The sequence below is a fragment of the Thunnus albacares genome, chromosome 4 (genome assembly GCF_914725855.1).
Source record: "Thunnus albacares chromosome 4, fThuAlb1.1, whole genome shotgun sequence".
NCBI lineage: Eukaryota > Metazoa > Chordata > Actinopteri > Scombriformes > Scombridae > Thunnus > Thunnus albacares.
The window spans coordinates 23,882,343-23,906,790 of record NC_058109.1 but is presented as its reverse complement, the minus strand read 5'-3'; the positions used below and the strand labels follow the sequence as shown (position 1 = coordinate 23,906,790).

The 24,448-nt window shown below is 39.6% G+C and overlaps 1 protein-coding gene across 3 annotated transcripts in view; it reads left to right on the top strand.

Moving 5' to 3' along the window:
- The first annotated feature begins 4,298 nt into the window (after window positions 1-4,298).
- camk1b (calcium/calmodulin-dependent protein kinase Ib) overlaps window positions 4,299-24,448 on the top strand; it is a 35,598-nt gene continuing 15,448 nt past the window's right edge. The window contains exons 1-3 of one of the 3 annotated variants that reach the window (XR_006403094.1): window positions 4,299-5,627; window positions 7,284-7,296; window positions 11,447-11,560. Coding sequence is in view for 2 of the 3 variants with exons in the window: in XM_044349239.1 (XP_044205174.1) it covers window positions 7,286-7,296; window positions 11,447-11,560 (125 nt within the window). In the remaining variant the exon portion in view is untranslated. The remainder of the gene's footprint in view (window positions 5,628-7,283; window positions 7,297-11,446; window positions 11,561-24,448) is intronic. The other 2 variants (XM_044349239.1, XM_044349241.1) reach the window with 2 other exon arrangements.

Here is a 24,448-nt window from a genome sequence, read left to right as displayed (position 1 = left end):
AATATCACTTAATCCAATATCACAAATTACTAATAACATCTAGCAAAGTTATATTAGTTATACATGTTTTCTTTCTGCTATGTCAGCAATGCCTGACATAAAAAGGCCTCAAGAAAAAGTGCATGGGAATTTCAAGAAAAAAAAAACAAGGGGGAGTCACGTGACCGTCGCGGGGGCTGTAGGGTGCGTTATTTGCAGCTCCGCAGCGTCCCCCCAAATTTTCACTTTATTTGCATACCTTAAGCTGTTCTTTTTTTTTGTTTTTTCGGTTTCGCTGTGTTTATTTCACTTTTTTCACAACGAAATGGCGACGAGTTCAAGAAAGACAGCCGGCAAACTGCCGGTTACAGCACCGTCATCCGACAACGAGGAACTAGCTAACATTGTTAAGCTAGCGGTTGCAGAAGCTATGAAGGAGGCTATCCCTACACTCGTACAAGATGTGGTGGCGCAGCTGACAAGCAAGACACAGGAGTTGGTGGATGCTCAAGTCGCTGTACTTCGGGGAGAGATGGTGGCCATGCGCACGGGCATTTCGGAGTGTATAGATTGTTTGGAGAAAGACGGGAACCGTTTGGCAGAGGTGGACAGCCGGCTTTCAGCATCTGTTAAAAAGTTAACTGCACAGCATGACCGACTGGAGGAGAAAATTGCGGACATGGAGGACAGGTCTCGCAGAGACAACATAGGTGTGTCCCTGAAACTGAACTCAATCCCACATCTAAACAGTACACTTTTTATTCAGCAAGACATCGAAATTACTCCAGAATAGATTATATACTGGCTTCACCCGTTTGTTGCAGCACACTTCAGGATACGCCTACCAGAGCGCCGCAGTGGCCGTTCATACTTCTCTCCTGAAGAATGAAGACTTCTTGTACTTTCTTAGAGAGAATTTAAATATCTTTATAAATATAAATCTAGGTTCTGTAGATGACCCCAGATTTGTGTGGGATGCGATTAAGGACTGCATCAGACTCCTCCATCACTTATTCCTCTCATCTAAACAAAAACAGAATTAAGAAAATAACTGAGCTGGAGACTACTCTCACCTAACTAGAGGCCCAACAACAGGCCTCATACTCTGAGGCGCTACAACTAAGAATAACCATAACAAGAACTGAGTTGAATTCTCTGTTAAGACGCAGGGCAGAGTTTTTGATGCATAGGACAAGAATGACATACTACTTTAATGGGGCCAGGCCTAGCCACCGTCTATCTTTGAGATTGAAAAATAATGAGAAATGCTCAAATATTGCGGCCATAAAAACTCCTACTGGTACTTTGAGCAACCTCTGCGACATTAATACTGAATTCAAGACCTTTTATTCCACTCTGTATGCGTCTGAAATCCCACTTGACCCTGGTAAATGTACCTGTTTCTTTCAGGGGTTAGATCTGCCCTCCCTATCAAATGATGAAGCCGAGTTGCTCAATGCCCCTATATCCTTAGAAGAGTTAAGGATGGCTCTTGTCAGTATGAAGAAGGGTAAGTTACCAGGATGGGATGGAATTCCGCCAGAGTTATACCTCGCCTTCTGGGATGTATTGGGAAAACCGCTGCTGGAAATGATTAATGCAGCAATTGATAAGGGTGCATTCAATGTATGCGTCAACACGGCCATAATCTCTGTACTTCCAAAACCAAATAAAGACCTGTCTCAATACGGTAATTATAGACCCCTTTCTCTTATGAATAGTGATGTTAAATTATATGCCAAAGTGCTCGCAACCCGACTAGAAGTAAATCTCACAAAATGAATTCATAATGATCAGACTGGCTTTATTAAGACTCGTCAAGCATCAGACAACATGCGTCACCTATTGCACATTATCCATTCAGCTAGCAGTATTGATTCTCCGTGCTCGGTTCTATCACTGGATGCTGAAAAAGCCTTCGATTGGTCGGAATGAGCATATCTTTGGACTACCTTGGATAAATTTAATTTGGGTAAACAATTTATTAACATGATCAAAGTTTTATATGCCAGTCCCTCAGCAATGGTCTGCACGGGTAATATCTGCTCCGCCCAATTCCAAATATGTAGAGGTACCCGCCAAGGTTGCCCTCTCTCACCACTCCTATTCGCACTCTCCCTTGAACCTCTAGCTCAAAAAGTCAGACAACATCCCCTGGTCCATCCTATCACGTTTTGTAATACAGATCATCGAATTTCATTATATGCTGACGATATCCTTCTTTATATAGGTAACTCTGGCTCCTCAATAGCACACCTGCTGACTACTTTTGTTTCATTTAGCTCAATATCTGGATATAAAATTAACTGGACAAAATCATCATTAATGCACTTAAACTCAGTTTTATCCCAAGTTCCCCTGCCTTCACACATACCGGTCGTTAAGACTTTCAAATATCTTGGTGTTGATATTTTTCCCTCCATGCCTTCAATTGCTATAAGAAATTTTAAAGGTATAGGTAATCGGATAGAGACAGACTTTGAACGTTGGTCAAAACTGCTACTCTCTTTTCAAGCCCATATATCAATAGTTAAAATGGATGTACTTCCCCGTGTGAATTTTTACTCATCAATGATTCCCCTCCTGTAGGATACTGGGAGAAACTTCATTCGTTAATCTCCAAATTCATATGGAAAGGGAAAAGACCACGTTTGAAACTTGCAACTTTGCAGCGTGATAAACCACAGGGAGGGCTAGCCCTACCAAATTTTAAGGTGTGCCTTTGGTCCTATGTGCTACATCCCCTGTCAATTTGGTTTGATTCTAATGCCTCTGTCTCTTGGAGACCAATAGAAGAAAATCTCTCACTGCCTCATAGATTGCAAGATCTGGTTTATTCTTATATACCATTGAAAAAAGCCAAATTGCATCTAGGCCATCTAATTACATACCTTCTCACAACTTTCCATACAGTAATGAAATACATGCATGCAGATCTCAAATGGTATAACCACTCACTGATTTTTAACAACTTTCTACTCTTCACCGGCAATTTACCTTTCTCATTTCCAAGTTGGAAGAGTAAGGGAATCAACGTTTTGAAAGACCAATACGATAACAGTGGCCTGCGAGCTTTTAATGATCTAAAAACCCAATATGGCTTACCTGGTTCATCATACTTTTTCTATCTGCAGTTAAGGTCAGCCATGAAGGCCTACGGTATCCCATGGGGGTCTGCACCTCTTACGCACCCTCTTCATAATGTGTTAGTCCCACCTGGACCCACGCGAGGGATTGTCTCTAAACTATATAAACTTATTTCCAAACCCAACAAGACATTACCAGTAGAAGCCATATGGCATAGAGACCTAACGAGGGCAAATGATGAAGTGATTTGTTGGGACACAGTGTGGACAAATCTGTTCAATACATCTAAGAATCCCAATCACCAACTGATACATTACAAGTTTGCTCATAGAATGTACCTTACCCCTAGAGGGCGTCACTTGATGAAGATCACTGAATCTCCTAATTGTGATTTTTGCCCTCTCAATGTCCAGGGAACATATAGACATGTATATTGGGACTGTCCTAATGTTGTTAGATTTTGGAAACAAATATCTTTAATCTTAAGTGAAATGCTTAAAACTAAGATCCCATTATCACCAAAAGTGCTTCTGCTTAATGACGACTCTTCTCTGAATCTGTCTTTGCAACAGAGACGCCTTCTATGGGCTGGCCTCACTGCAGCCAAGAAAATGTTAGCTTTGAGGTGGCAACCACCACATGATTTACCTCGGCAACAGTGGGCCAACTCGCTTCTTGGGTAAAGGGGTGGGGGAGAGTTTGGTTATTACGACTGTTAATTGTTTATGATGACACAATTGTAACCTTTTCCATAGTAGATCTCACAAAGTTTAAGATTGTGCATATGTGACATTATGGGGGGAGTGGAAGAGAGGAGAAAACATGTAAAATGTATAATGTTCACACTTGTGTGATATACTGCTATACAATAGAAAATTGATCGAAAAAAGAAAAAAACAAGGGACACTATAGACAAAACACTGAATGTCACAGACACACTGGTGTATACATTTTTTTTAATGGTAATGGTACATGCTAATATTTTAGCGTTTTAATGCAAATGATGTAGGCTACTTAAAGTCAAAGTTCTTAACTGGTCACATACACAAAGCATACAATACAATGTGCAGTGAAATGCACCCCTAGATTAGTTTATACTGGTATAATTAAATAATAAAAGATAAAAAAAAAAATAGTAATAAAGATGAAAAAGAGATAAAAGATGAAAATATATAAATATATATACTGTACATACATATATAAAATATATATAGCATACACATATATAATACAATATACAAATAAATATATAAACAAATATTGATACTGATATTGAAAACAGACAATTAATAGTAATATGAAGGTGCAAAGAGATGTAAACAATGTAAACAAGTGTTAATGGTAAGTGAATAGGTGAAAAGATGTAAAACAGTTCAGCGATCAGCAGCATGATTATCTCATGTTTAGAGTTTAAAATGCAGTAACAGACTCATTTAATGCATTTACCTTGCCTTCACCTGAATTGATGCGTTATATATATGGCTGTGTCTGTTACTACAATAAATTTAATTTCATGCAGGTCCTTGCTGTACACCTGCCATGTCTGAATACTACATTAAGGATGGGATGAGCCTGACCGTCACTGGTTCGGGGTGGTGTAATCCACTAGGTGGAGCACTACACCACCACAAGCTGACACTGCACAAAGTCAATGTAACCTATTATAAAGATGCGCACCGGGCGGGCTCATGTAATTTAAACGGAGAAGTCGATTGTATGGCCTTTATCTTATAAGCTTCATTTGAGGCATAGTCACGAATGAATGAATGAAATTGGTTTGATTTTATTTTTGTTCTTATTCTGTCATAAAGCAATGTACACACAGCTCATTTCCTATAAAGTAGACAGCACAAAAAGCCATGAATAATCAAGACAAAAACACATACAGTAAATTACCAATGGACTATACATATACCACATCCACATATAGTGAATGAAAGAATAAGCCTGAAATTGTTACCTAAATAAGTATCTGCTGCTGTGATGTATGAAGTAGTTAAGAAGACCCACTCATGATCGAATAAAGTTTGACCACTTTGATCAAACTAACATTTACAAGTTTCTACAAATTTCTGTGTAGATGTACCTTTGCAACGGATCTCTGCAACTTCTTTCAATAAGAAATCTTGACAGCCTGAAAAAGTGATGTACTCCAGAGTTTGGTAGGCAGTTACAGTAGCATTACAATGTCATTACATGCTACCATCTCAACAAATGTCACACCTGCATGATAATCATCCTCACCACGGTTATATTACGACGACTCCGTCAAAAAGACATCACCCACATCAATTCACCTTTAAAACATTTCATCTTAAGTGCGCCGCAGAAGTCACGGGTGGCGGAGAGATGCAGCCAATAGAGCGGCAGAGCTGTTTACCTGTGCGGTGCAGCTCGGCCTGTGATTGGTCCGTTTGCCGCGCAGCCCTGGGGTGACGTCAGGAGCAGCGCTGCTGGTGAGGCTGCCAAGTAGAGATTCAGTGAGAGCGCTCCGAGTTGGAGAGACACACGGACACTGGACAGACACGGCCGCTGGACCTTTCGGCGCAGTTAAATTGCAGGTAGGAACCACTGCTGCGATACTGTCATGACTTAAACTTTATTTCTGACTCTCCTTCAAAGACCAGATAGATGATGCCGCCTGGTTTCCTGCCAGGTTTGGGTTTTTTTGTTTGTTTTTTTACAGCTCTTTTCCAAGCAACTTCCATTTCTTCTCCGTGTTATGACGACTTTTTGTTTAGCTTAAAGGAACATTATTATTATAACTCTTGGAGGAAGATTGAATTACTTTGACAGGGACGCCTGCTGAAGTTAACAGCAGCTGTCAGACGGGTTATGCAGATGTAGACGCACCTCTATGTAACTGAAGCTGCAATTTCGCAGATCAGATACTGACACGGAATATGCTGGAGAGATGGTTGTTTTCCTCTTCTCTATGAGAGCTCATTCAAGCGATGCTCTTAACCCCTTTAAAGCAGAAATTGTGTAATAGTTTTCTCAGTAAACATGACTTGATGTGTAATCTGCCACTGCTTTCCTTCCTTTGAGTATTTTTAGTTTTTACTCTCTGTTTCTCCCTTTCTTATCTCTCAACTTTCACGTGCACATTCAAGCACCTTCCTTACATCTTCTCTCTTTGGGATATTGCAAGCAGAGGTCCTCTTATCAATTAATAAGATGACTTTGAAAGGAGATTTGTTGTGCGTCATTGACACCGGTGGCCCAGCAGACCAATCAGACTGTTGACAGTAAATCTCTCTGTGCCTGCCAGTCTGCCAATGGGTGCATATTTGATGGAGAGGGAAGCATGCAGTTTTGCAGGTAGACCATGGTAAGCAGTTGTTCTCTGCTGAGAGACAGCAGAGTAGATTAGCACCGCTGCTGTCTGTGTTCATGCTTTTAAACAGGTTGCACTTCTGGCCTCAAAAGCAGTGATTGAGACACCCAGGTGGCATGCAGGAAAAAGCACTCGTCCGCTCCTGCAGAGACCTGGGATCTTGTGAATGTGAACCATGTTTTGTTGCGATAGCTCTGCCTTCTTTGAGACTTTCACCCTGGTTGATGTGCATATCTAATTCCTGAGATCCCCAAAATTTACAGAGACAATACAGCCATTGAGATGAACAATAGCAAAATGCAGAGAATTAGAAACATGATTTCAGACTGATCAGGAGGGTCCTGCCTTCTGCAGCTCCAAAAGCATTAAAAGTACCCTGAAAAAAATCACTCAAATCCTTTCAAAAACAATTTGACTTCCAGTGAAGTGAGTCTGCTTCAACAGGAATGCAGTCCTTTGACATGTGTTGAGTCTTTATTCATAACTTGGCAGCAGAATCCCTCACAGCTTGGAGCTGTGCCATAGATTGTCTGCTGAGATATTAAATAATAAGAACGCTGAGCCAAAATCAATATTTGTAAATGTTTGAAGACCAAAGAGAATCAGGTTGTAAGTGTGTTAGACACAAGCTACACAGCTTAGAGGGGAAACAAGTGGATTTGTCCAGAGATTTGTTCAAGAGTTCAGTTTGGTTAAATTAAATCTTTAGACATCTGTTTACTTTTTACATCATTGTATGTTTGATTCTGTGCGCGCGTGTGTGAGTGTATTAATGCAAGTGTTCATGCTAAAGAACCGTAAATACATTTGATTTGTGACGTTTAACTGTGGTCGTGTGTATGTATGTGTGTGTGTTTCTTCTGTCCACTGCTCATCACAGGAATGGGAAACCAGTGAGTACAGCAACTCTCTCTGTGTATACCTTAAACAAGGGTGAATGTTGCATGTCACATAGTACTTAGGGAATGTGGTTATGGTACTGTGCATCTCCCAAGCCTCTTCAGTCCTGTTGCTTCTTGGGTTTTGAGCAGCACAACTTCACCTACTGACCAACAGTCATGTCATCAGTGGACATGAAGGGGCTGTTTGTGGCCCTCTACATGCTCATACAATACCTGCATGTTGTCTCTCCTCTTCTCTCCCACATTTTTAAAACTTGCCCCTATCTGCCCCTGCGTGTCTTAAACTTGAACCTTATTCTGTTGTTTATAGCATTTGTCTGATTGAAAAACAGCCCCCCCTCCCCTTACTCATCTTTGACAATATCCTTATCCCTAAAGCCCCAATGACTATCCAGTGTTGTTTGAAATGTGATATGAAGTGGCCTAATGTATGAAACACATCCATATGTTTGCGCCACCGATGTGAAATCCAAGTGTTATGAAGGAGATGAAGACAATGGGGTAGAAGTGCTGCTGGGTCTTTGTGGTGGTCACATACAGGTGCTCTTTGGATACTTCAGGTGTACTGCGCTTATTCAATCTTGTGAAGGGCTCATTGCATGGGTGGGTGATATGGTCTCAATCAAAAATGTAAAAACCAAGTCTCCTTCAAAATGATTCATGGCACATTGTAGGGTTTGTGCAAAATTAAAATGCCTTTATTTCACACAGCAATATGTATTTAAAATGAAAAATGTGTTGCGACCTACAGAGGTCTTCATCAGGGTTATGTTACGAAGGAGATTTTGGTGCATGTTGGTACTTGCCAGGTACAGCTATCTGTAGATTTCCCAAATAAACACAACCAGCGTCAAGCAAGGGTTGATGCATTCATAGATTTGAAATGACTTTGATGTTTAAACGACTTTGATGTTCAGTATCGCCCATTCTCAGTGCATGAATTAACATCAATCTCCATGAATCTCCATGTGAGCAAGGCGATACGCTACAAACAAGCAGTATGTCAGAGGTTTCACCAGCTTCAGTTTCCTCAAAACGGTCTTGTGCTGTTGCAGGTGTTTTCACACTAAAGATCACTAATTAAACAGAGCAGTGATGTCCTTTGCTATCCTTTTAAATATCTATCAATCAGTTTGTCCATAAACTTAAGTAATGAAAAATCTGAGTTTATCAGAGCCAGAAGTAGTGTTTTATGGGATGTGTTGGTGGCTTAGTGGTTTTGAAGGATACCATAGCCTGAAATTGTAACTTCCCCAGTTTGATTCTAGCCGTGAACGTTTGTTGATGTAATTTCCTCTCTTTCTCTGTATTTCCTCTATCTCTACAGCCAACTACAAACAACGGCTAGAATGCCAAACATTGCTTATTTTTAAGACCAGCATATTGATTACATAAATATGAAATTGAGCAAATATTCACATCATAGAGGCTGTAAACAGCAAATGATTGACATTTTACTTGATAAATTATTATTAAATTCTTAAAAGTTCAATCAAATCAATCACTTTATAAATGTCTAAAGAAATTCCAACATGCCAGAATATACAAAAGTCACCCTATCATTCACAAAGAAGCTCATTGTATTCTTTTGTGTTTCTTATAAAGAGAGAGATCATTTTTATTGGAAACACTATTTAAACGAAAAGCCTGGTAATGGATCCTCAATTTCTAGAGAAAGAGAATGGTGTCCAGTTGAAGATGTACTAGAAATAGAGTTTCAGTCTACTATGTATTGTTTGTTTTTTACCGTACTGTCTCCAGGAGCTAAGACTCTAATGCAGGCAAAACCTTTTCACACATATGACTGGACTTCCTCTTACTGCTTCCTCTAAGCGCATTACTTTGCATGCTACTTTTTCAGCTGCCTTATTTAGAGATACTTCCTTTTACTTCAATTGCTTTAAATGGTCATGCAAAGCGCAGTGGAGGAAATTGGTACTGTAGATTGACTGATATATTTAAATGTTTAACTGTAAGCTTTGTTCATAGTGATTTGGTTACGTTTGGTTATGTACAGTAAGCTTTCATCGCATGCACACACACAGAAAATTATACCTCTTAATAGTCTGTGAAGTAATATGACATTTAAAATCAGACAATACCTCCTCTATGCTCATGTGGAAGATAATTAATGACTTCTGCTGTATTATGTACCAGAACAGGCCATGCCATTTCACATTATTTCTTGTTTGTGGTGTGTTTGCTCCTTCTAACCTATATCCAATAATCACACACCAGATTCTTTTGTGCTTTTTTTTGTTTTTTAAAACTAAACATAGCATACTGCATCCAGCCACCAAAGTGACCAGAACGATTTCCACCTTAGCCGCCACCTGCTATTAAACACTAAAGCAATTTGGACTCTCAGATACCATAGCAGCTCCTTTGGGTTTCCATGACGACACGTATGAAGCTGACTTCTGACATTAGTGAAGGCAGCGAGAGGGCCACCACGTGTGTGAAAGAGAATCTATGAATCTATTCTATTGCGTGCATGTGTGCAATGCAGCCAGAAGAGGCCACGTCCTATTAACATTTATTCTGAGATAACAGCAGTGTTAAGCCTGCCCCTGTCTATCGCTTAATGCCACTCATACACACACACACACACACACACACAATTCAGCATTTAAACGAGCTGACTCTGACCTAATTAGGAGATGATTAACTGCTCTCCTCTATAGTCTTCCAACAAAATAGCACTTGCACAATCCAGAACAATATGTTACATCATCTTACATAGACAGGCTGTGAAGTTGCCAGGCAGGCAGCAGGAACAGAGGAGGAGTGAGGCATGCTGATATGAACAGGGCTATTTTAGTCTGCGAGGTCTTGAGTTATAGGCACTTTCTGGGTTTCGATGATGATAGCTGTGACAGCAGGGTTCTCTGTGATCACTCCCACTCTTCAGAGTACGGCGAGGACAAACATCTGAATGTTAACTTCTCAAGAGAAATATGAACAAGTGATGCAAGAGTGAGAATGGGGAATAAACAAAGAATTAACATTGGCTGTGTTGTTTTTGAGTTCTAAAGGTAGGGTACTTGATACCTTAAAAAACACCCTATGAAAAGGTGAACTACTGTATACTCATATATTATAGGAACAATGTGGTTGCTAGAGGTGATTACAAGTTTACTTATTGATCTAGTAGATATTGGCAGTGACTTTTAGCCCTCTGTGTCATGAATTCCACTCTTGCTGATCGTAAAGATACTTGCCTGCAGTCCATAACTTTTTACAACATGCCTGAATAAAGAAAATAAGTCATTTAGGCTGCTATGTTGAATTTCCAACATAACCACAGCATTGCAGCGACCGCTTTAACTGATCCTGAAACACAGCCACCCAAAATAACCCATGTACAGTAGAGAAGTTACAGGAACAGCAATGACCCAGTAATTTCCTGTGACCCGTGATTCAGCCAGATGGATGAAATGCAGCTTAAGCCTGTGTTCAGTATCTTGTGACATACGATATGGCTTGTGTGTGAACATGGTGAGAAAGGAAGCAGGATTTGCCGCATTCTTCAGCCACCTGAGACGCATCTAATTGTCTATGTAACAAACCGAATTTTGCAGCAGGGTTTGTTTTAACACAGGAACTGTTGGTTACGACAGTTCCTTGTCTGTGAATCACGTGAAATAGAAGTTCTCATTTTGAGTGTATGATAGTACATCTTTTCATTATTTTGGTATCATAAAATTTGACACATTATTTAATCAGTTACTTCACTCCATTATGTGGCTTGTAGCTGTGGCTTGTATTCACAGGGCTAATGCAGACCTCAACTGCCAAGCCCAAAGTGAAAATATTCACAACACAACAACATGATCATGCCCATTTAGCAGTTATTACAGTGTAAAGTACCTTGAATTGCCTCTGAGTTTGAAAGGTACTCTTTACGGATAAGCCTGCCTTGCTTTACAATGTAGGGTAGGTCAGATGTTTTTATGACTTCAGTATTCCCCTGTAAGAAATTCATTGATGTCAGTGATCCAAGTTATAAAAATCTAAATGATTTTATCTACTGACATTAATACACTTAATTATTCACTGCAGGTGGGGGATGGGGACAGTCAAACTGTTAACAGTATTAATGAGCGTTTCCTCCTCATCCTCTTTTTTTTTTCCTCACTAGTATTGTCTCTGACCGTAACAACAAGAAGATGCCACTGGGTGACGAGTCCCATGCCTGGAAAAAGAAGACCTCAGATGTGAAGGAGAAGTATGACTTCAAAGAGATCCTGGGAACGTAAGTGTGTCAGTGCCAGAGGCAAACCCTTGTGTTTCAGCTTTGCATGATAGCTTTTCCACACTGTGGTTTCATGGTTTAAATAAAGGTGTGTTATTTAAAAATTTGCATTTGTTTATTATCATGCATATGTGGGCAGGTAGTTACTGCTGCTAAATGACTGGATAGACCTGCTTAAGTGAGGAGGGACTGGCTCTGAATGTATTGAGAAGAAGTGGATGAGGAGGTAGTCCTTGCTGGCCCATTAACTGTAGACTCTTGCTGTGGCTTTGTTGTATGTTGTAAATATGCTACTGCTGGAGGTATATTTATTTTGGGTTGCTCATGTGTGTCTCACTTGATCAACAGCTTGACGCTTAACCAGACATGAAGGGCTATAATTTTATGAAACTTAAGTGTTGCAAGTGCACGAGTGTGGCCAACTATCTGGTGTTGTGAAGCCAGTGGTAGCAGCAGTGTTATTTTTTTTTCACACCACTTTTTGCGCCTGAACCTGTTTGGTTATTTCGTGGCTCAACAACAAACCTGCTCACGTTAAGGTGGGTGGAGAGACACAGCTTGGTTTTGCAGATCAGGTGGTGCATTGCAATTATAGTAGGTGTTTGTTTTGGCATGAAATCGCACCTGCATTTTTGTTTGCGCACACCTCCTCCTATTGCGCAAACAATCTTTTTTGCGCTTTAGTTGAAGCCCACAAAGACTTCCACAAAATCATCTTGCAAAACTCTGTAAATTCACTTTCACTTTGATAGACATTTTATCATTGAGAGAGCAATATTTAACACAATTACTGTAATGCAGAGTCACTCCAGGCTGATTCCTCACAGTGAAATAAGTTTGAGTGCCTGAGTCTCCAGGATGATTCCTGAGCACCGTTTTGGTAATACTCCAAACACCATTTCTCTGAGTAATCAAAAGGATGTTTTTTTAATGGCAATATTTTTGCAACAAAAGCAATTGAACTAATCTCCCAAGAATTAGACCAAAAAAATGAAACAGTCTTGTACATATCTTTTTTCCTTTGAGGTCATTTTTGGTTTCAAATAATCACAAAAAATCACTTTCAGTTTAATCTTTTTTGTTTGACTCTTGGGAGATTTTGTTTAATTATCAAGAAACAAATCTGATTCCAGCGGTCAGTTTATGCTGTCAACACAATAACCCTGCATCCATTATCAGGAATAGAATAGCACTGGAATAAATCTTTTTGAAGCTCATAATGTCCAGTTTTTTTTGTCACTGTGTCTTTAGAAATGTGTTGACCTACCTCTCTGACACAATGTCAACAATCCAGCCACAAAACATTACATTGAGAGACTGATACTCTGCTCCCTGCATGTAAATGATTGTGGACAGAACATCAGAAACATCTCTTACGGAAATGCAGTTCATTATCAAACAGTGAAGTCTACTATATGTCTACTAACTATACAGCCTCATAAATTACCTCAGAGTTGAGTCAACACCTCTGACACAGTGTCAATGAAAACTGAACATGATACACTTCAGAAAGATAGGATTTATTGCTGGGCTGCTGTATTGGATTACATTAGATTATGCAGGTGTACTTTATAAAGTGGTTACTCCCTAAGGCCAAGATAACTCAACACACATGGTCATGGTTATCATGAAATCATATTTTGGTCTTTTTTTTTTAAATGCAGTTTTCTTCCTTTATTTCGGTACTTGGATTGCTCATTGGTGGATAACAATGCTTTTGCCGTAGACGTTGGCAGGTTAAATTCCATGTTGGCAGCACTTTCTGAGAAGAGCTTTATGCTGTGGATTACTGTTAGGGTGTTTTTTGTAGTTCTGATGGATATGTCTGTGCTGTGGCTCCTTATTTGCTGTTATTTGCTTTTCTTGGTGTCTTAGAATCTCTCTTAAACCTCTTAACTTTTGAGGACATTGTGTACTTGCACATGTGTGTGTGTGTGTGTGTGTCTATGTTGGCCTGTGTGTTTGTTTTATCCGTTTCTCTCAAAATGGTCATGTTTGTTGTTTGGAGTGTATGATGGTATGTTTACTGCTTGTCCCTGGCTTATATGGCAGTCTATGCTATATTTATGCAAGTGAGCAGGATTGCCATTCTAGTAGCTATACAGTACACTTGTCCTAACCCAAAAGTAATTCTGCTCTCCCAACAATATTCAATTGCCAAGACAGGACTATTTGTCTTCTTTAGTGCCTCCTGAGGTTGACTTTCTCCTCCTGTCTAGAGGATCCTGTTCTCCATCCCGCAGTGAAACGTTTGCCTAGCTTTCCCAAATTGGCAGGAGCAAATTGAACTCTGTCCAGAGAATAAATTTCTTTAAGAGTACACAGCAGTTAGTTAAATGTAACTTTTAATCTTCTGAGTTACTCTTTGCTTTATGAAGAGTCACAAGGCAGGATGTTTATCCAAGGTGTCTTACTTAAGACAGCTTTTACATAACACCCACATCCTTGTTAGTCCAGGATAAAGTTGTGCGAACACTAACTGATTCCAAGATGAAACCAAAGCTTGTTTTGTTAGTTTATGAAACTTTCCTTTGCTTCTTTTGTTGCTGGTATACACAAGTATGAAAAATATTGTAAACACTGAATGAAAAGGAACCTAAAATATTAAGTTACAAATATTGCTACAAAAGTCAGTCATAATAGGTTGATGGACATTTACTAGAAACTGTAAAAGAGGGATGCTAGCATGGAGGAATTATTCAGTTCAAACATGTCATGTTCCCCCTTCTCTCTCTCACCTTGTTTCTGATCTGTATCTCTACTATTAACTAGTCCAATAAAGACAAAATCACCCCAAATGATCAACCAATCAGCACTCTGATGTCTGGATTTTAAAAGCAACATGACGCAGGGCTCCAAATACCAAACAATCTATGGCCATTGTAATTATTAATTTGTAATTATAGGAGTATTCATCAAAAAATGCAGAACTGTTGAACATGTCATGGGAAACTGGCAGTTTAAAGCAACAGCGATGAATGAAATTTAGAGCTGACTGATACTGCTAAATACTATGCAACCTAAAGTAGTATTTGTAGCAGTTTCTGTAAAAATATGTTATGTATGTAATTTAAGCACAACTGATGGCTATATGAAAAAGCTTTCCCATCCTTTCAACCTGTCATTGTCATCCCTCCAGTTCTCCACCTGCCTCAGGGGTTTGGTGTTGAGCTTTTTTTATGGAGAGATCACCAGCTCACCGCATCACTCAGCTGTGTGCCACATTCATTTGCCATTGCTGGATTGTTGTCTTGGTAACAACAGGAGACACTTTCCATAATGGACTCAAACAGTCACTATGGAAACAAAGTTTTTGATTTGCTATTAATAATCCACCACCGGGTGCATATGTGTGCATTGTGCAAAGGGATAGACTCGCTCTCTCTTTTGCAGGGAAACACAGAGAAATAAATGGCACACTCATGTTTTTATAAACATGCCTGATGTTTCTGGAGCCTCTCTCACTGACATTTTGTCAGAGACGATGAAGGACGTGTACTGTAGGTGCCGCAAATCACCTCATTTTATCATGTCTCAAACAGAAAAGCCCAGCAATCTACCTGCCCTGAACACACACAAAAGGATCGATTCATTGTTTATTGTTGCACAAGTTGTTTTTTTATTCTATTCTTTGTGGCAGATCAGTGACCATTAATAGAAAAGAGTCAGCTTAGCCAAATGTTACTATGACTCATCAGTCAGTAGCCTCTGTAAACAAAGTACAAAATTGTTTGGCATCTAAATTAGATTTCATCAAAACATTATCAAATATGACGCTTGTTAACATACAACTTGTTTCTCACAAACAAATAAGTTCTTACATTTGATTATTTTTTCCAAATGTTTGTTTTTTGTGGCACAACTATCAGAGATATAGGCGCTGTCTTCCAGTGGCATGTACGGGTTTGTGCTGTGAGTCCCCAGCTGCAGCCACATGTTTTTGTAATCAAAACAGATGGGGATTACTAATGCACACACAGGCAACAGCACTTTCACTGCAATCAACTCAAATCCTCTCTCGCCTTCCTTCTCCTCTCATTGCTGTTACTTATGTTAATCTATTCCTCTCTGTCTTCTGTTTGTGTCTGTCTCTGTACAACCCAACCCAAAACCACAGCCCTGCTGTCAGGAATCCAGCTCCATTTAGGCTCCCCATCCCTGTCACCTGCTCTCTGACTGTTTCCTGGTTTCATGCTGTGTTTGCTGTGGAACCGGTGCCCCAGTGTGTCCTGCCACCCTTTTGATTTTCACCTAAGATAAAAGCTTTCACCATAGAGGGATCAGGAAACACAATTTAGCATAAGACCAAACCACTGATCCTCTTCTGGGTTATGGTCATAGTGTAAGCTGTAAGTAATGTGCAGGACAGTAAATAACAATCTCCTCATAAAGGCTATTTGCTGGTAACATTAAAACCCTTTTTATACCATGATTGTACTTTCTACACACACACACAAACACACCCATCCAGATCTTCGTGCTTGGAAAGTAAGAACTTAGGTAAGTAAGAAGTAAGAAAGAAAGCACTTCTCTTGGCTTTATTTCAAATATTGACTAACCCGGCCTGCGCTCTGCAGTGTATGTTGTTCAGTATGTCATCATTCAAACCGGGCTGGTTATAGATTCATATGTGGAAAATTGATATTGATATTTTCTGTATAAATGCTGTAACTCTGTTATAAGACAGCAGGAACTATTCTTAGCCTTCTGTCCTATTACCAGTGAACCAATTCTACTTTTATTTCCCGTGTGACAGATGTAGACAGCAGGAAGTAATATATTCTAAATCTGTATATCCTTCATTGATGTGGTGTTTAATATAGTGTGATAAAGTTTCTAATTGAAATAAGCTGTTGATAGTGAATTATAATAAATTAGCATTCAGTATCAGTTTGGAGGTGTTTCCCTATGAGTCAAAATGATATCCTTGTCTTCTGCTCATTTGCAAACTAGCTATTCCTGTAACATTACATCGTTTGAATGACCCTGTCCTCACTGCATTGCCAGTCGGTTTCTCATTTGTGTTGTTCAGATGTCGATGTTTTTAGTTTTTTGCCCAGAAACAGCTCTGTGTTTTTCTTCCTTTTCCTTTTTTCTTTTTTTTTCATCGTTCCCACACTCAGCTGCCGGTTTTGAGGTTTCTCTGCTGATAACCACCCGCACAAATGGGCCTTGTTGCCTTTTCTGACATTTAAATGGCTGTGCATGTTCACATGCCGAGAGCAGTGAGCTCGGCCTTCTCTGGCGAGGGGAAATTCTTGGCATTTTCAGCCCAGAATACACTGCAAAACAGAGATGGGGTGGAGCAACAAGGGACAGGGCATGGGAGGAAGTGGAGGGTAAGAGTAGGGGAGCATGGGGTAATCATCTAAAATCGTTAGCACTGATGGATCGGTCCCCGCTCTTTCTGTCACTCATGTCAAAGGTTGACCCAGTAGCCCCTGCACTTGCTGATCGTGTGATCAGCTTTTTGCCAGGATTGATTTGGGGAGAGTAGTGTGTGTATGTGTGGGTGAGGGAGGGAGAGACAGAAAGAGGGAGAGGGTTCATAACAACAACATTTGTTCTGGTTATAACTTTGTGTTTTCCTTGTACACTTGTGTATGTTCATGAGCTCATATGGTTTTAATTGACAGTTCAAAGTTTATAGTAAAGGTCAGTATTTCTCTCTCCTTTCCCTGTGTTTTCTGCTTGATGACCTTTACCTCCAGCGTTCCCATCTCTCTCTCCATCTCTCTGAATGAATACATAGGACCCATTCATTATACATATTCTCTTTTTCCAAAGCAAGGACCCCTCTCACCTGTTAGTTTTGATTCAATCGACTGAATATGTCTCATTAAAACCTTTCATGCATATTTTTTTTCTTTCTTTTTGTTGTTGTTTTGTGTGTGATGTAGAAACTGTAGTCAGGTCTGGGACACAATCTGGTAGTCAAAAGAGGAACCTTTTGCTCCACTTGTTCCCTCACACTCGTGCCTCTCGGCTACATTACACAGGTTTTGACACTGATTTAGCACTCTATCTGAGGGCTCTCTGCTTCTGAGTGGAAAGGTTCAATAGCTCAACACTCATTTGGGTTTGTGTGTGTGTGTGTCTGTGTGTGCATGTGTTTGCGTGTGCACTCGAGCTCGCAGATGCATTTGTGAGAGACTTTAGGTTGGGTGAGAAGAGGTGAGGTTTTGACCCAGAATTAGTGTCAAATGCTCTTGAATTACATTATGACAAATCTCCCAGTGTTGTGAAATTTAATCAAACATACTGGACACAGCTCCCGGTTATATACTCCATCTATATTTTAATGCTACAGAAGTGAAAAGTGGTGAAATGTCAGTGGAGTCTAATTATAAGCTGCATTCTGCATTTTATTGCCATATTTTATTCTCCTCTCAGACTTCTGTGTATATGTTGGAGCTATTTAACAAACAAAACAGTTCCTTGATGCAGAGAGACATTTATGTCTGAGAAGCTTGTGTGCTGGGGATTCATAAACTACTGTAAACTACAACACAAACAGCCAGATGATAGATGCTACACTAAGAAACTTAGGGGCAAGATGCAATAGCATTTGCAGTGAGTCGCCTAATGTAACTTAGATATTTAAAGGACAAAAGTAATAAAGTGGATGCAAATGGAGATTGTCTCTGTAAGTTTCTGAGTGACACACTGAAGTGAATGGGGTTTTGTGAATATGAAAAAGGGGATATCTGCACACTTATAGTCAGTTTTTAGGAACGTGCTATGAGTTATATAGTATATGAACCATATTCCTTTAAAAATAGTTATTGTGACATTTAAACAGAAGTAAGTAGTAAGTAAGTTTATGTAAAATGTAAAATCACATGAGTTCTGCACACTTTAGTCGTAAAACAAAGAAACAGCTCGCACACTGCAGGGCTCAAGGGTTCGCTTAGAATTTATTGCACCGAGGTGACGTTTCAAGCAGACTCCAAGAAGGGCAGTAGTACTCCAAACGTCACCTTGGTGCAATAAATTCTTAGTGGACATTGGAGCTCTGCAGTGTGCGAGCTGTTTCTTTGTTTTTCAACTTTTGCTCACTTTCAGCCCAGCACCTGCCCGCTTCGGTTTGGATGTGCGTACATACTCCTCTCTCAGTACACGTTACACATTACAGATAAATAGAATGTAATACATGAAAACAAAGTACAATTAAATAAACAAAATAAGAATAGAGAACAGGACAGAACAGAAACCAATACTTACTGTAGGAGAGTACTTGTTTTACAATTAGAAATAGCTCATAATGGCCAAAATCATGCTTTTTGTCTTTACTATTATAAATCATGCACTATTACTTTAGATAATGCATCTGAATCCCTGTTGTTAAACTTAATTTGCCTGGTTTCGGTGATGTCTATCATCCTGATTATCAGATAGTCAGCAGAGGCAAAGCAGCCTGTGAGAAGCCTCCCTCTGTTAGTACTCTTTAATGTCAGCGTGCAGTTCTGAAATTTAGTTGAGGTGTTGACACAGGGAGGAGCCTGGAAACTGGCTTTGAGGGACTTTTTTGGGTACTATTTTTGTTGCTTTTTCATTATTCAGTGTTTGTATGGTGAGTCAGAATCAAATTAATTCAAAATGCTGATTAACAAAGTAGTTCAGACAAAAGGAAACGGCCACCTTTGTGGAGCAGATGAGTCTCCCAGCGTGAGAGCTGTCCCACTTCATCTATTTTTCATCTCTGTCTCTCTCCCTCCATGCTTCTCTTTTTCTGTCTCTGTCCTAACTCACTCCCCCTCTCTCCATCATTTACTACTATATCATATCTCTTCCTCATGTGTCCCAACCCACATTGTTTTCCTGTGATATCTTGGTACCATTTTGTCATTGTCTTCCTCTGATTGTGAGTTTTTTGTACAGGACACACGTGGCCTTTCTATTTAAGAGTGAATTCTTTCTTTTCCTTTCCTTGCTTTGTTTTTTTCTAGCTTTTTTTTTTTGTCATGCAGTTTTGTTGTGACTAAGCTGTCGGATGAGTAGAACTAAGACCTTGCTTCTTTAAAGTAGAGGAGGCACACACAGTGCCTGGCTCCTGTAATGGACCTCAAAGTACAGGACAACATGTTACTCTGTCAGCCTTTGTAATTCTGTCTCAGCCACTGATAAAGCCATACAGGAGTTATGAATAAGGCTTGTGGCACGCTACTGTCTTCATCTGTCCTCTCATCTCTTCTCTCTGTGTCTTTTTAAGTCAGTGCTCTGATATCTTTTGTGCAGATACCCTGCGGGTCACTTTTAGACTAACTTATGAAGCTTCAGGTTCAGCAGCGTAGCAATGAGAATTTAACCATTCTTTTGAAAAAGGAAAACTTGGAAACCGTTTCCCTCTCTCCAACCCAATCCTGAAAATCCATCCCTGCTTATGGCACCCTCAGCCCTTCAGCCCTGCCCTGACCTAATTCGCACAGAAGCCTGCGTCTCAGCACAGCACAGCTCAGCATGGCATAGCCTGCAGTTCCTGGAATACACGCACGCACACACACACGTACACACACACACACACACATACACACAACACACGCATAAACACCCATATATGCCCACTGTCTGGCCCACTTACACACGTCCATCTGCTCACAGCAATATACCCCCCTCCTAACAATTTTAAGTACACATGCAGGCTTGTAACATCTTCCCACAGTCTTTCTCCATCATTATTATCCCTTATTACCCATATTCCCCACATGACAAGCTGTCTACATATCAGCAAACGGGCCTGAAAAGATTCTCCATGTGCTTTTTATCTCTGGTCTGAGAGATCCTTAGGGAAGCATGCTCTTTGCTTTGCAGCATAATTACAATCCACTATATGATTTGGTTAGTGATATTGTTTTTTATCTGTCTGTTTCAAAACAATTCCTTTCAGTAAGTGGACTTGAAACAGAGGAAAGTTGGATCAGTTTTTCTCTTACAAAAGAAATAGAATACTTGAAGGTGTATTGAGTTTAGACCATTAGATTTTAGCACAAAACTGCCTACATAGCATATATCCATGAGTATATCATGGAGTTGTATTTCTGGTCACTCTAAGTTCAATATTCAATCTTAGCTCCATTTTGGTCTCGACCAACTCCTGAGCAAAATATCTGGGTCTAGCTAACTTTTTCTGTCTTTTGTTTTCAGCAGGTCGTGTACAGTTAATTTATTGCTGAAAACTGCTGCCTGCTGCTGCTGCTGGAAACAGGATAATTGAAAGCTGTTAGACTAAACCAAACAGTAAATGTCAAATGAAGAATGAAGAAATAGTCCCTACTAAACCTGTTTTCAGTTTGTTAACTATCCTGAGTAACCAGGACACTGTTTGTGTATAGACATGAGATCGCGTCACACATTCACAATGTCTGTCACACACTGGCCATTAACATAGTCAAAACATTGCTCAACATTTGAATATAAATCTAAAGATTTACACTTGTTTACATTTAACAGGGCTACAAATATCCAGTTCAGTGCGAGAGTGTTGTATAGAATGTGAAACAGTGTTTTTGTTGATGATTCATGAGATCATTTTTTCACACCAGACGTCCAAATGTAAATTGTTAGTCATTCCCACTTTCAGATTTACAGATGGACAGAAATGTTTGTGAAGTTAGTTGGGGATGAGTGGGAGGCATGTTGGAAATCCAGTGTCACTGTCTGCCTTGCCATCGTCACTGTACTCCTTACTGGAACTGATCAGCAGTACAAAAGAATACCAGGGGTATAATTTGTCTTTAGATATAAGAGCCAGTGCATCTCTGTATTCTCGACATGGTTGTTCTTGATATGGTCAAACAGTTTCCTCTCGTTGATCCATAGAGTGGCGTGCACTGAGCCACAGTTACTGGCAGGTTAATAACATACCAGCACTATAGCAACATTCACATTAAGGTATTATTAAGATGAGAGTAAACACAGCATGATGATATCAGTAATAAACTACATGAATCTCTGTTTTATTACAGCTGCAATATTTGGTTTGTACAGTAGTGGCACATATATTCCTCCTGAAACATTTTCAGTTTGGTACATAATGTTTATTACCACAGATATGTGACTGTATTCAGACACTCATCATCACATAGTTTTATAATTAAATTAAAGCTGAGATATTGTCTTTTTTTATCTCTTACTGAACTCAAATCCTTAAATGACTTGATTTCTACAGAAGACTTTTGTCCCACAAGCTATATTTTTCCAAATAAATGAAAAGAAATCGCTATGTATTATATCTAAATCATATAGCGCTCCCTTCCACTGAGCTGTTTACACATTGAGTGAGAGAGGTCAGAGAGTCAGATAAGGAGTGAGATTCTAGTTTGGTTGTGCAGTCATGTTTGGAGGGCCTACAGAGCAAAGATGGTCTTTGTATGTTCCAGGGCCAGTATCACAGTTGGGTATCTTTCAGCTCTGATTGGACCAGATGGTCCTTCCCTATGTCTCTCTGACCTTTCCACAGTTACCATTTTGTCAACTGTTTACATACCTTCTTGACCAACTTCTCAGCAGGACAGATGGCACCATTGGTTGGAGTTTGAGAAAAAACGTGGGACTTATAGGAAGAAAAAACATGGCAGATAGTCAAAGAATGTCTGAATTCTCATAACACACCACATCGTACGAGGAACGCTTCCTTGTTTGTTTTCTTTAAATCAGAGTTAATATTTAAATGTGTATTTTTCATTTGAGCTTACTTCAACACAGCATGTGTACATGTCTGAATTGGCACCTATGGAACACAGCAGATGGTAAGAAAAGGCAGGCATGTTTTCAAAATAAGGAGAAGGAACTGAAGGGACTGAAAGTGAATTATTACCATCACCAGTATAGAGATTTGAGCTTGTATGGCTCTGCAAAAAGGCAGGCAATGCAAAAGTATGTTTATTTTGTGATAATTGCATGTAAAAGTGTGACAGTAATAGTCACTAATATGTTTATGGTGCTTGTTGTCATTTATTTATTTATTACGTATAATACGCTTTATGGATCATCATTATTTTGGAAACTCATAAGAGCTCAGCTGGTTTTGCAGTGTCTGTGTGTGTGTAACGATGGCATCTATTGATCCACTGGTACATGTTTGCCTTTATGTTTTGTGCCTGTGTGTTTGTTGTATGAGATTGAGCACAAATGCATGCGTGATGGCATGTGAAATCCTTGGTTTTAAATTCCTTTGATGCACCGAGTGAGGCATAGTGGGACACACACATGAAAAGGTTGCTTCCAGCGACAGAAACTAAGCAACCCCAAGTGTGTATTTTAAGCTAGCAGCTTACCCAGAGACAAAGACAAAAGAGTGATGTTATAAAGAGATATGTTTGAACTTTGCTTTTGAGCAGTGAAAGTAAAAAGGCCGCGCCTTGTCCCATATTTGAGCGGGATGCAAAGTGTTTGGACACCAAATTTGTGCACAATACTAAAATGTCAATTACTTGGAAATATGTTGTTTCATTAGCGTGCAAATATTTACACAGTATGAGGCTCCACACATTCAAATTGTGTTGCTGTCTGTCTATATTTAAACTCTTGTCTAAAGTATTTGCACAGTGCATTTCTGAGAACACGCCCAACTGTTTGGATAGTGTCAGTAAGCATGTCTTTACTGGGGGTTTAATAGCTAATGCTTTGCAGTGGTGCTGTGTGTGTGTGTGTGTGTGTGTATGTGTGTGTGTGTTTCCTCTTCCTGGACACAGGTCCCATGATGGTGATAAGAATGTCCTGTTAGGAACAGGAACAGCTCAGTAAACACAGTTGTTTACCTTATAATCCAGCTGAAACCCTTGGTGGGATTAAGCTTTCAGCAAACTCAATACTGCACTTCTCTGCACCTGCATCAAATATTCATCACAATTATGCTCTACATATTTTCTGAACCTGCACTGTGTCAGCAGCAGGATAAAAAATGTGACTTTTTTTTTTTTTTTGCATTTTTGTGCTGACTGATTCTTAATAATGTGATCTTTTTTGCTGCCAGGTACAGGCAGCCGGCCTCTCAGGAATTTCAACCTTTACATCCTCTGCACTCCAGTTGAGCTTTTTCCTCACTTTTTGTACCATAGTTGTTGTAACCCTTTATTTGGGTGAAACCCTTCAGAATTTAAGGCAACATCATTAGTTGTTAGTGATAAAATATTTTGCTTTACTTTCATTGCTTACAGTGTAGGGTGTGGAAAGGCCCACGCTGCATAGACAAGGCTTAAGTACAGGAGCTTGTTGTTCATCAGCACTGTTTCCTCACATAAACATTTGAACAATGTCATTGTGTGAAACTCAGCACGACAATTGAGCATTATTCTCTTCAAACTTTCATCTCCATCATCTTCATTAGTATTAGTAATCTCAGAACTTATAACTTGCATAATACAACAGTGAGTTGTTATTGTAAATGAATGTCATTGGCAGTAGGACTAAGCGGACTATTGTCAATAACATTTTATTACATATTAATAACATATTATTATACCCAGAATCAACAAAAGCATGGGCAAAAAAATATGCAGCATTCATATATGTTGATGGTTATGCTCAGCACAATGAAAATGTTGACCTATAGTTAACTGGCATTCAGAAAGGAGTAAGTATCTTCTGGAACTGCATGAAAACAGGATCCAGTGCCATTGCTGACAGGAAGTCAGGGGTGAAAGGTTTCTGCTTCTGATAAACAATATTCTAAACTAGGATTGTTTTTTTTTTCATTTAAATTGCAAGTAATGATGTGCCTGAGGCTTAACCCCTGTTATCACATTACACTCCTTTTAACCTGTTATTAAAAGACAACATTCACATTTTAAGCTGAATCAACACCTCAGGCAGGGGATTGCAAAATAATGTAGAGAGACAGAGGAAATATCCATACTCAAAGACGCATTAGTGTTCTCAGAGTTTCCT